The 13,687-nt window shown below is 39.1% G+C and overlaps 1 protein-coding gene and 1 pseudogene across 3 annotated transcripts in view; both read left to right on the top strand.

The window, feature by feature from the left end:
* DENND5A (DENN/MADD domain containing 5A) overlaps positions 1-13,687 on the top strand; it is a 103,647-nt gene that overhangs the window by 33,595 nt on the left and 56,365 nt on the right. For 2 of the 3 annotated variants that reach the window (XM_008567787.1, XM_008567789.1), the window contains exons 2-4: positions 7,954-8,025; positions 9,254-9,363; positions 11,455-12,112. In XM_008567787.1, coding sequence (XP_008566009.1) covers positions 9,361-9,363; positions 11,455-12,112 — 661 coding nt within the window. In that variant the 5' untranslated portion in view covers positions 7,954-8,025; positions 9,254-9,360. The remainder of the gene's footprint in view (positions 1-7,953; positions 8,026-9,253; positions 9,364-11,454; positions 12,113-13,687) is intronic. The other variant, XM_008567788.1, reaches the window with a different exon arrangement.
* Positions 1,071-1,433, top strand: LOC103586497 (annotated as a pseudogene).

Here is a 13,687-nt window from a genome sequence, read left to right as displayed (position 1 = left end):
GCTGATTATTTTAAAATTTGGTATTGAGGAGAGCATTGGAACCATTGTTCAGATTTGGCCCCTGCCAGTTCTTAGTTGGAGAAGTAAGTGGTTTTACCTAAACCCAGTTTTCTGGAGGGGCTAGCTCTTAGAGAAAAGTGCCTGTGTACATGTATAGCTTCTGGGAGCTCACACTGTATTCAGAAGAGTGTGTACCTACCCAACTAATTTATTAATTAGAAAAGAACACAGGATTAGGTTCCTTAGACTGGCTTAAATGACCATGAATTTGACAGCTTGTTGTATCATCCAGTAAACAGAGCAAATTATCTAAGTTTGAGATGTTACCCCAACAGATGTGTATCCTACAGGGCATTCGACTGGTCTAAAAGGCTGGCAGAGTTGACAGAAATGATTGTCTTTGCTATCAAAGTTCTGTCCTAGCTGTGGTTTGGAGCAGTCCTGTCTAGATAGGCTCTCAAATCCCAGTCTCTGTGTTAAAACTGGTTGCAAGAGAAGTTCAGCCATGTTGGAAATACTGGGTACGTGAGTTGGATTAGGTGTGGTGCCTGAAAGATGCTAAGCAGGAGGCAAAACATCAATAAAAGTAATAGCTGTATATGTAAACCTGAAGTTTTCTGACAAAGACAATATGTTGAGAAAGAAGTGAGCAAGTCTGCTTCAAGGGAAAAATGCTGGAGTCACAGATGATTTCCCTTGGTTTTCTATTGAAAAGGCTGGTGAGCAGATTTCCTGGGTTAGTGCTTTAGAAGAGGCCTTTGTGGCCTGTCCAGGGTAGGGGGCAGTTCACTGCCTGCATTCTGGATACCTCTTTGTGAATGTCTGACTCCTGAGCACCATAGTCAGCTGATGATGTGGGCCAAGTTGTAAATTTACCTCAATTTCACATAGAGAAGAGATGAAGGAGATCAATAGCTTCCAAAACCCTGTAGCCCTTATGGTGAGTGTGTATGTGCATGCACGTGCGTGTGTGAGTGTGTGTGTGTATAAGGTGTCTCTAATTAAAAAGTGCTGGTAGTAATGAAGTAGTCATCTATTTCTTCTGGGGATGGCGTCTAGAGGCACTCAGAATGGTCCAGCGTCTGACACACTGTCGTAGGCTTTCCTACAATACAATACAGCCTCTAACAAAACTAGACTGTCCCGAACCCCTGGTAATATAATAATTTACCTTTATACCAAGAGGGTTGGGAAAGCAACAAAATTGTGGCATGTGTCCAAGCAGACTTCGGGGGATTCAGGCTGTGTGACCTAAAGTTCTTATGAGGTTGTCTAAAATGAAAAAACATGTCAGCAGGGCCTATGGTGGCTCCATGTGTGCTAAATTTTTCCATGACAGGATCAAGCATGCTTTCCTTATTGAGGAGCAGAAAATCATTTTGAAAGTGTTGAAGGCACGAGCGCAGAGTCAGAAAACTAAATTTAAAAAATGAAGCTTTTCTGAGGAATAAAAAAAGAAAAAAATAGTAGCCATCTAAAAGTAATAGCAAGGTTAATTCTCATTTAATTAGAATCTTGCATTCCTTTCTCTTCCTACACTGTGCCCCATCAGTCAAAGATGACAGGAGATATGCTTTGATTTGAACAGAGGTTCAGAAATTATCAGGAAGATAGGGAGAATTGAAATGCTGCAGCAGCAAGTGAGTTGAAGACAAAACAAGCTGGTTCTTCACCTTGCACCAAAAATAGAAATGTGAATTGGTAGCAATACTGTGGTGGTAGGCAGTCTGTTTCAGAAGTGTTTGTAACAGGAAAGCTACAGTGACATCTTTTAGTGCTGGAAGTAAACTGATTATAGAATGAGTGGCACTGAATTGGTGACCATGGTCACCAACAGAATCAATTCTAGGACATTCCAGAATGTTAGTATGTGAAGGATGGCATATTAACATGATCATATCCACCACAGAAAAAGAATTTCATAACTCTTTCTTCACATAATGTGAAATAGACCTTATAGATTGGTGTTGATGTGGTGAGCTGGGGTAGTCCATGTAACACTTGCTTGGGCCGGAAAAGAGAGAGAGCCCAGCAGCCTTCAAAGAGGTTTATTCATGGTATAGCTTTGAATGCTTGAAATTTATTGCCTGCATCCTCTGTTTTAAAACGCTGACAGGTTGTTCAAAACATTAAAATTTTTTTTTTAATTAGAAAAATTTACTTAAAATTTTTTTTTTAAATTTCAGATAATTGTAGATTTATTTGCAGTTGTAAGAGATAATACAGAGAGATACCTTGTGCACGTTACCCAGTTTCCCTCAATGGTAACATCTTGTAAAACTATAGTATACTGTCAGAACCCGGATATTGACATTGATGTAGTCAAGATATAGAACAGTTCCAGGGCCGAGCCCGTGGCGCACTCGGGAGAGTGCGGTGCTGGGAGCACAGCAGTGCTCCCGCCGCGGGTTCGGATCCTCTTTAGGGATGGCCGGTGTGCTCACTGGCTGAGTGCCGTGCGGCTGGTCTCAAAAAGGACAAAAAACAAAACAAAACAGTTCCATCACCACAGGGATTCTTGGTGTTGACCTTTTATAGTCACACTCACCTCCCTTCTTTCCCTGCAGTCTCCCAACTTCCCCTTACCCCCCACTATCCCTGAACTCTGGCAACCACTAATCTGTTCTCCATTTCTATAATTTTGTCATTTCAAGAATGTTAATATAAATGGAACCACATGATATGTAACCTATTGGGACTGGGCTTTCTCACTGTTTTAGTACAGGTCTGCTGGCAATGAATTTTCTTAGTGTTGTTTTACCTGAAAATGTTTTTATTTTGCCTTTATTTTTGAAGAATATATTTCTGTTTGTAGTATTCTTGGTTGACAGGTTTTTTTTTTTTTTTTTTCAGTGCTTGTATGATGTTGTTCCTTGTCTTCTGGCTTCCATTGTTTCTTATCTTTCATTTCCAACAATTTGAGTGTGATGGGCCTATGTATTATTTTCTTGGTATTTATCCTGCTTGGGGTCCACTGAGATTCTTGAATTTGTACATTACCAGATTTGGGAAATTTCTGATCATTTTTTCTCCAAATATCGTTTTCCATTCTCTCTACTTTCCTTCTGGAACTCCAATTATTTGTGTGTTAGGCTTATTGCCCCACAGACATCTGAGGTCCTCTCCCCCGCTATCCTTTCTCTTTAATTTTTCTCTGTGTTCTTCTGAGTGGATAAGTTTTGTTGTTCTCTTTTTAGGTTCACTAACTCTGCTGTCATCTCCAATCTGCTATTAAACCCTTCCACTGAATTATAGTGTCTGTTTCTCTGTTGAGATCTATTTTTTCATTTGTTACAATTATAGCTGTTTTAAAGTCCTTGTCTGCTAATTCCAATACTTGGGTCAACTCAGTTGGTCTAGTGATTGTCTCTTCTCTTGAGAATGGGTCATATTTTTGTTTCTTTATATGCCAAGCAATTTTGTGTTGGGACCTTGACTTTGGGTGTGATATGTTGTAGAGACTCTGGATTCTGTTACCTCCCTCCAAAGAGCATTGTTTTTTTGTTTGTTTTGTTTACTGTTTACCTGCAATGAGTGGCAGATTAAATCTCAGTTCAGTTTCTTTAGCTCTAATTTGTCTGTTTGGGGTCTGCTGCATGCATGCATGATTCAGGGATCAGCTAGGGTTGTAGACATAGTTTATATAGATTTTGGGGCTACCTTTCTCTGGTTCTCTCTGGAGTCTCCATGCTTCATTTCCTAGCCACTGTGGTTGCCTTAAAGTTTGTCCTCTGGTTCTTCAGGCTTTTTAGACTGTGGTTATTAATGTGACTTTTAGCCACCTCTCATGGCAAAGATTGGGTTAGGGAATTTGCCTGACCAGAAGCCATAAAAAGGGGAAACTCACTCAGTTTCATTTCCCTCTTTGAAGTGTTGATCCTCCTTACTCCTTCAGAATCTGCCCGCTTTTCATTCTTTAGTACCTTTAAGTAGGTTTTTTTTTTATATTTTGTCTTGAGTTCATAGTTGTCTGCAGGAAAGTTGATGTGATAGGAACTACTTTGCCAGGACTGGAAATAGAACCTCTATCAAGTACATATAAATTATTCTGTTGACAAAATCAATTTTTTTCAGTTGTAGTTTCACAAATATTTATATTATACTTTCCATCTCCTCCAAGGGGCCAGATATAAAAATGCCCTTTTCTCCTTTTTTTTTTTTTTTTAAACTTCAAATTTTATGTAAAGCTTGTTAAATGTATCTCAACTTTGATTACTGATAGGTTTAGAAATTGAAATGCATTTTTTAATTTGGTATATCTAATCCAGGATGTAGATACAACAGATATCTCCCGTAAACAGTTTCCTGAGAAATGATGGTTATTTTATTTTGCTTAAGTCTAAGATAGCACTATGTTCTGGAGTAGTTCAACATAAACTAGGTTGAGGTTTTATCACATGGATCTCTCTCAGGTAACTGTTTGGGATATACCTTTTCATATCTGCCTTCACCATTTCAAAACTATCATTATTTCCCACAGATGTAATACATTTACCATAAATGTGCAACTTTGAGATTTTGGCAAAAAATTTCTGATGAGACCTTTCAGATCACTTCAGGTAGAAGTTTTGAAGATCTGATCATTTTTTTTTTTAACTTGCTCACCTGTGTGTATGTTTAAAAAGAGAGAATTTTGGGCCGGCCTGTGGCTCACTCGGGAGAGTGCGGTGCTGATAACACCAAGGCCCCGGGTTCGGATCCCATATAGGGATGGCCGGTTTGCTCACTGGGTGAGCGTGGTGCTGACAACACCAAGTCAAGGGTTAAGATCCCCTTACCGGTTAAAAAAAAAAAAAAAAAAAAAAAAAGAGAGAATTTTGTATCTAATCAACATAGACTTCTCATGGTAGGAAAGGAGAAAATAATGTCCTAACTTAAGTCAGCATCAACTTGGAAAGCAATTATTTAGTAGTGTGTATGTTTTAGCCTATATGAAAACCTGTCCATTTATGTTAATTTGTAAATAAAAAAAAATCTTTTTTAAAACTCAGGGGGAAAAAATGTAGGCTAGTTAGGTGGTTAGAGTGTGGTGCTGATAACACCAAGGTCCAGGGTTTGATTGCTTGAACTGGCCAGCCACCCTCCCACCCTAGCCCCAAATTAGGTTAATTTGTAAATGGTCAAATGTTTCCTACCCAAATTAGGAGAAACATTGGGAGCTGTGGTTTCTAACTTTTTGAGGTCATGGAACCCTTTGAGAATCTGATGAAAATTCTGGTTCTCTCCTCAGAAAAATGTACATATTTTCACGCAAAATTTTATCAGCCATTTTAGAGAATTCAGAGGTTCCTTTGAAGCTTCCCAGCATAAGCATCCCCCATTTAGGGTTATTCAAAACAAGTTAGTACCAGCAGCCTAATAGCAATACAAATGTCAGTTGTTTCTGGCTTGTTCAAAGCAGAACAGATAAATGAAGAACCCATTAGAAGTCCTTGTAAGGCATGCAGGCTTTAAAAAAAATCTGTTACGATTTATCTGAAGTGTACTTTACTAGAGGCATGTTCACAAAGATAGACCAACATCTAGTTGACTAATTTTTAAGTTGCTGTTAGAAATGGGCTTTAGTTCTTATATCCAGACCTGCTTATGTTTGCATACTCTATATGTTTTGGACAAAGAATTAGCTGTTATTTTTAGGACAGTAGTGCAGTTGTTGTGATATCATATTCCTAATATTGTGTGAATTTCCAAAGGTCTAAATAATTGAGGGTTTAAGGTACCTGTGATACACAGGTTTCAGGAGGTGGATCTATGTAGGTGTTTCTGAGGCATGAGTTTTCTTACTGCTTATTCTTAAAACTCAGGCTTCAGTAAATGATGAAAAATTGAATTGTTTCAATAAAAAAATCTTAGATTTGGGAACGCCCTTCTTCTATTACCTTTCTGATAACTCTTTGTTGTGTGGCCGAAATGAATATGATTCATTCTTAGGGCCCTCTTTCCTCTATATACCTCCTTTCCCCTTACAGTGAAACTATTCTGCTCCTGCTACTAGTCCAGTCTTATTTAAAGAAAAGTCTGACTTTTCTTCCCTCAGCTTGTTTAAGAAGGGGCAAAATGGGAGAGGTAATGGTGGGGAAAGAGGCTGTAATGACCACTTCTCCCTGTGACTCACAGCCTCTCCCTGCTGTTTGTCCACACTTGATCAGCTTGTCATGCTCACTTCTGGCTCCATTCTTCATTTCACAGGTTGTTTAAAATTCTCCCCTTAAACAGTCCCCTATTCCATCCTCTGAATGTTCATCATGTTTTGGGGGACATCTTATAGCCAGCTTAGGAAAACATCTTTCTCCAAAGGCTTTCATATAGGACAGTGGTAACTGCCCTGATTCGTGTGTATGTTCAGATATTTCATGGTTTTTACTGAGGGGATTTTCTAGCCTAATTAGGAAGAAATGAGCAAACTGACAATAAAAAGTGAAGAAGCTTAGGAGGAAGAAATTGTTATCTTCTCTTAGAACTTGAATGCAATTTACAAATATGTTGTCGAGAATTTCAGACTGTAGTCAAGCTCATTATGTCAGCTGCTTGCTGCTTAATTACTTTGTACAGTGAGGGCAGGCTTGCCACGGTTGGCTCTTTGCAGGTGTTACCCAGCGCTCCGAGACTACCTCTAAGTAAGCCATAGGCCTTTGTTACAGCCGCTATTGCCAGCTGCCTCCTTATTTTGCCAATCTTCTTTAGCGAAGATTACCGAATGTATTTTGAGAGATGAAATTTGCTTGAAAAGAAAGCTTCAGAAGAATCAGTTTGCAAGAAGAGATCAAGAAATGAGGGGAACTGAAATTGTGATACTTGCTTTACAAAGAGGAAGAAGGTTGCATCTTGTCAGAAGTTGAAAATTATGATTAAGTAGGCTGCTGTTTCGGAAGATGGACAAAACCTCAGAGAAAATGGAGAAGAGATTTTAGTTATAAAAGCAGTACATTTCTGACTGGAATTATTATTTGTTTCTGGAACAGGTGGCTTATTATTATAAACTTTTTCTTTTTTAATAAACTTTTGAGGTACCTCTGGGATGATTTAGGGTGAAGGACTTCCTGACTGTAGGAGTATCTCATCCTGTGATGGTGAAGAATGTACCTTCCTTAATAATCACCAGCTCCTTTGGGTCTCAAATCAACTTAGAAAAACCAAAGTTGGAACAGAATTTATTCTATCAACTAGAGCACAAGAACAGGATTGTTTGCAAGTGCACTCTGAATGGTTAGACCACATAGGCCTCCCAGATAATAACCTCCGTTTGAAATGGTTATTTGTGTATATTCTTTTTTCTGTATATTTGGCATTAAGATCTTTGAGGGTAGGTGCTTTGTCTGGTTTATCTCTATCCCCCACTGTACCTAAGTCTCTTACATAACATGAATACTCAGTAAACAAATATAGAATTCAATTGAGTTGTCCTTGATCATGTTTCTCATATATTTTTCTGTGACAGCTACTACATTTATTTGTTTGAACTATTAGGTGCATTTAATTTGTCTCCCTCCCCCTAACCCCTTAGGAAAAGCAATATTTGGGGCAATATTTGGATAAAGCTCTAGTGACTTTATAGTAACTTGATTCTGGTTGAGCTCTTCATTCTATTATAACTTATTGTAATGTTTTTCAAGCTATGGATTGTGACCATTAATAGGTCTGCAATCAGCATTTTTTGTTTTAATGGTATAGAATAGCAAATATGAGCAGGCATGATGATATATGAGGGTACATCAAAAAGTTCATGGAAAAATGGGATTAAACAATAATACAAATCTTTCCATAAACTTTTTGAAGACCCCCTTATATAGTAAGGGTAAGTATTTTGTGAAATTTTTGTTTTAGATAAATTTATATATACACGTGTGTGTTTATTGCTTCATGATGTAAAATGTATTCTGTACTGGAGTCATGGTCAAAAAGTTGACTAACACTGCTTTATTGTAATATTCTGTTATTTCATTTATCATATAGCATTATGCCAGTACATACAGGCTTCTAAAGCCAGGAATGGTGCCAGTCCTTTCATTTCAAGTACAACTGAAGGTAAAAACAACAAAATTGAGAACACTCAAAGCTTTCTGGTGGTTCTTAAATATATGTCTCTCCAGTGGCATTTTGTACCCTTTGACCTTCTAACTTTCTTGGGCCTTTTTTGACCAGTAGATTTTTCAGATTTGTATCTCTCTAGGTGGTGGGTTCTTTGGTTTTTTGTTTTTTTTTACTGACCGGTAATGGGATCGCAACCCTCGGTGTCGCACCCGTACCGGGGACTGGCAACGGGATCGCAACCCTTGGTGTTGCGCCCGCACCACGCTCAGCCAGTGAGCGGGAACCGGTCTCCACATGGGATCCGAACCCTTGGTGGGAGCGCCGCCGCACTCCCAAGCGGCGCACTCTCCAGTGCACCACCGGGCCGGCCCAGGGTTCTTTGGTTTTTTCTCTCTTTGTTTAAATGTTCTGATTTCAATGTACTTTAGTGGTTTTTAGGAGGGAGAAGGGGGATACAAAGGAGAATTCCAGAAATTTAAAATTATTCTGAATTGACAAAATAGCTCATTAGATTTAGCCTTTAATCTGTTTTCTTAATGTTCTTATATATTTTAGTCACTGTTTTTTTCAGAGATCATAGAAATGCACAGTTTATCCTGAATTTAAAATAATTTATGCTTCTATGATGTTTTCAGTTGACTTCATTTATTTTTTTTTCCTTTTTGTCTTTTTTACTGACCGGTAATGGGATCGCAACCCTCAGTGTTGCGCCCGTACCAGGGACTGGCAACGGGATCGCAACCCTCGGTGTTGCGCCCGCACCGCGCTCAGCCAGTGAGCGGGAACCGGTCTCCACATGGGATCTGAACCCTCGGCGGGAGCACCGCTGCACTCCCAAGCGGCACACTGTCCAGTGTGCCACCGGGCCGGCCCCTCAGTTGACTTTAAACAAATTAAATGTGGAATAAGAGATGGATACAATCCTTTACATTACTTGTGCTTTCTCTTCTTTCTCCCAAGAAAATTAACTGTTGGATTTGTAGTAATAATTTCATTTTGAAGAAAAAGCAAAGACAGCTAGTGGTGTCCAGTATTAACCATGCTACACTTTTTCAGCTTCTTTACTGACCTAATAACTTTATTGCCTTTCCTATTCTTAGATGGTTGGCATACTAACCCTCTTGCCTTCATTTCTGTACCTTGCTGGACTCCTAAGCTTAGATGTTCATAACCCTGTGATTTAACTTTGTGGAGATGATTTGCCTCATTCTTTTTCTTACAGGAGAAAATTTTGAGCAGACACCATTGAGACGAACATTCAAGTCTAAGGTCCTTGCACGATATCCTGAGAATGTAGAATGGAATCCCTTTGACCAAGATGCAGTGGGAATGGTTAGTATTTATTAGCTACAAGTGTGAGATAACTTACAGAGTAATTTATAGTAGGATTGTGCAATTTGGCTGGGATACCAAGTCTCACCAAATACAAATAACTTTTGAAGAAGGGATTTAATGTATATTGTTCATAATTCTACATTTTGGTCAATATATAAAATATTCCAAATATATCAAATATGCTAAAAGTCACAATGTGTTTCTATTGTGTCAGACAGATATGAGTATGTAGTATTGGGCCGGTGAACTTATTTTGTGGTATTGAGTGACTGATTGCTTATTGCATTGAGGTTACATGGTGAGTGATGTTTTAAAAAGTTTTCTCTCATTCTGCATTGTACATACCTGAGTAATATGGTAGAAATGGGTATTTTTGTATCATCATAATTTTAGATAAGACAGCATTTAAAAATCTTATGTAGAAGAATACTACTGTGAATAAGCTAAACTTTATTGAATATTCACCTTGTGCTAGGCACTCCAGTAAGCATTTTACATGAAGTAACTCATTTAATCCTTACAATACTTCTTATGTAAGTAATATTAAGTACACAAACACACACACACACACACACACACACACACACACGTGCATAATTTATAGACGAGGATACTGAGATCCAGAGAGGTTAAGTAATGGGTTCAAGGTCACATGACTAACAGTCAAGCCGGAGTTTAAATGCTATAGGTCTGGCTCCAGACCTCTGCTCTTAACCACATCTTTGTACTGCCTCTGTTACTTTTTTTTTTTTTTTTTTTCGTGTCCGGCAACGGATCGCAACCCTCAGTGTCGCGCCCGTACCGGACCGGGACCGGCAACGGGATCGCAACCCTCGGGGCTGCACCTGCACCTCGCTCAGCCAGTGAGCGGGAACCGGTCTGTATGTGGGATCCGAACCCTCGGCGGGAGCGCCACCGCGCTCACAAGCGGCGCAGTGTAGCAGTGCGCCACTGGGCCGGCCCCTCTGTTACATTTTTAATAGCACTGTATGGTTTTTAGAGAATGATCTTGTTTGATGCACAGAGTAATCCTGTGAAGTAGGCAGAGTAAACCAAATCGTATTATCATCATTTCACAGGTGAGTCTTAGCATTAAGTTTTATGATTCCTAGTCCAGTGCTTCTTTCATTGTAATGTGCTATATCCTAGAAATACTTAGGCTTTGGGAAGTCAAGTTCAAGGCTAATGGGTATAACATAATGTAGGTTCTTATATTTGTTAAACCAGGCTGTTTGTACAGCTAGAGTTGTGTAAAACTAGGAAGTGGGGACTGATTGATTCAGGTCAGTTTGGTTAACTATCCAAGTTTATTTATATAACTCACCTGAGTTAAAGTGAAAAAAATTACGTCTTTATCCTGATTATGTCATCTCCTTGTTTTATATGAAATGAGCACCCTTTTTGATGTGAAAAGAGAAGGTTTTATTGATGATGGAATTTTGTGATCTGGTAGAGTCTAAAACTATGTAATAATAAAGTTAAATTTTAGGTATGGATTTGCATCTCTCTGGTATTTAGATATATTTCTAGCATCATCTAATACATATCTTACTCTCTCTCATGCTTGTTATGGTTAACCACCTACCAGTTCCTAAATTCTCCAGGCTTTCTTTTATCTCCATATCTTTGTGCATTTTCTTCCTGTCCCTGAAATACCCTTCGTTCCCTTTTCTACCTGATGAAATCTAGCATAATCACATTTCTGAAGCTTTTTCTGATATTCCAAGGCCAAGTTGTCTGTTCTGTGTTCCCTAGTACTTTGTATTTACTTCTGTATAGCCCTGATGACTACATTATAATTTTATTTACTTGTGTATTTTGCTTTAGAAAGGGAGAGCTTTAGGGCAGATACATACCCAGCATAGTAAACGCTCTATAGATAGATAGATAGATAGATAGATAGATAGATAGTAAACGCTCTATAGATAGTAGATAGATAGATAGATAGATAGATAGATAGATAGATAGATAGATAGATAGATAGATAGATAGATAGATAGATAGATAGATAGATAAAGATAGTGATGGTGTTCTGAAAAGAGGATCAGCAGTGAGGGTTCTCACTGTTTGTTGCCTTGTCTTTTGCAGCTCTGCATGCCCAAAGGGCTGGCATTCAAGACCCAGGCTGATCCCAGGGAGCCTCAGTTCCACGCTTTTATTATCACAAGGGAGGATGGCTCTCGAACATTTGGGTTTGCCCTCACGTTTTATGAAGAGGTGACTAGCAAGCAGATCTGCAGTGCAATGCAGACCCTCTACCACATGCACAATGCTGAATATGATGTTCTACATGCTCCCCCTGCTGATGGCCAAGACCAGAGTAGCATGGAGGATGGTGAATGCACTCCTGGGACCAAACTGCAACGCTTCAACTCCTATGACATTAGCCGGGACACTCTCTACGTCTCTAAGTGCATCTGCCTCATCACACCCATGTCCTTCATGAAGGCATGTCGGAATGTGTTGGAGCAACTCCACCAGGCAGTCACTTCACCTCAGCCCCCTCCACTGCCCCTTGAGAGCTACATATACAATGTACTCTATGAGGTGCCACTCCCACCTCCTGGCCGGTCTTTGAAGTTTTCTGGGGTCTATGGGCCAATAATTTGCCAGAGACCAAGTACCAACGAGCTTCCCCTATTTGACTTTCCTGTCAGAGAGGTCTTTGAACTGCTTGGGGTGGAGAATGTGTTTCAGCTTTTTACTTGTGCTCTTCTGGAGTTTCAAATCCTGCTCTACTCACAGCGTAAGTCAGTGCTTATTAGAGGTGTCTGCCTACATAGGGGCTCCCTTCTTTCCATATTCAGACACAGTGGGGCGGAATGTAAAGGGCTGTTAAAATCTGAGCAAAACTCAGATCTTTTACAAGTAGGTGGTGGTTGGCAAGTTGATGGAACATGAGAGGGCTAACATTTCTGATTGATTTTCTTTGTGGCCTTCGTCTAGGCACTCCAGTCTGGGAGGGGAACCCTGCCTCCTGAGGTCCCTTCTGGCTGAAGCTGAAAAGAGGGGTGGGTGGTGATGGTCACCAGCAGCTGACATTCTATTAATTCTGTCCTGTTATTCTACCATTATTTCTGCCCCTTCCTCAGCCTATCAGTACAATCAAGGCACAAAGAAGGCTCCTTTATATATTGAGAAAATACATTTGAGAAAAAGAGGAGGCGTTGCTTCTTTCTATTGTTTGTTTAACTGAATTGTTTTTATAAACGAGAGGTTGAGTTCAAGCAGTAGATTTGGACAAAATAGTAAAGCAGATCAGAAGGAAACAGATGCTTATTAAATGAGCCAGACAAGTAATATAAAATTCATTCAGTACATATTTTTAAAAAATTGATCAACACATCTATACATATTTATCGAGTGTACTGTGTGCTAGGCATTGTTTCAAGGGCTGGAGATATATTGGTGGACAAAAACAGAGAAAAATCTTTGCTATCATGGAACTTATATTTTGGTGGGCAAATAGAGGTGATTAAATAAATAAATAAGGTAGTTAATGAGGTTTGCGAAGAAAAATAAAACAGGGAAAGGAATAGTATTTGGTGAAGAGTAGTTCCAGTTTTTAATAGGGTGATTAGGTTCGGCCTCTCTGAGTGACCTATTCAAATCTGTAAGAAAAGTATTCCAGGCAAAGGGCACAGGAAATATAAAGGATATAAGACAAGAATGTGCTTTATGTGTTCAAAAACAGTGAGGAAGCTGGGTGGGTGGAATGGAGTGAATGAGCAGGAATGTAGTAGGAGATGGTTTTAGAAACTTAACAGGAAGCCAGATTGTATGTGGATTCTCTTTTATTAGATGTAGGTTACTCCCTTATTAATAGAGTGCTTTCAACAATTTAGGTTAGTTTTCTTGAAGCAGTTTTTATTTGTGATTCAAAGACATCATTCTTATGTGGATGAAAATCTCTCTGGCCAAAAACATGCCAACATCACTGCAATTGATGCAGCCTGAATAGAAAAGAAGTGTTACTTAGGGAAAAGGAATGCAGGCTAAATTGTAAAACTCTAAAAGAATAACCCTTCGGATGACTGAACTGGCAGTGTTAAGCAGTGTTTTCTTTGTGTAGGTCATAAGGTTTACTTTTTGATAATATTTGTTCTTTGTTCTATATAGAAATAATTTTTTTTGAAGCTGGCTGGTGTGGGGATCTGAACCCCTGACCTTGGTGTTATAACACCGTGCTGCACTCTAACCAATTGAGCTAACCAGCCAGCCCTAGGTTGTTTTTTTTTTTTTTTTTTTTTTAAAAAAAATAATTTTTTTGTTTTTTTAAAATTATATAAAGAACAGAGGCTTTTTTTTTGGTGGGGCCTAA

Source organism: Galeopterus variegatus, unplaced genomic scaffold, assembly GCF_000696425.1.
Source record: "Galeopterus variegatus unplaced genomic scaffold, G_variegatus-3.0.2 Scaffold344, whole genome shotgun sequence".
Lineage (NCBI taxonomy): Eukaryota > Metazoa > Chordata > Mammalia > Dermoptera > Cynocephalidae > Galeopterus > Galeopterus variegatus.
Note: the sequence above shows the minus strand (reverse complement) of the source record. Positions and strands in the feature narration are given on the sequence as shown.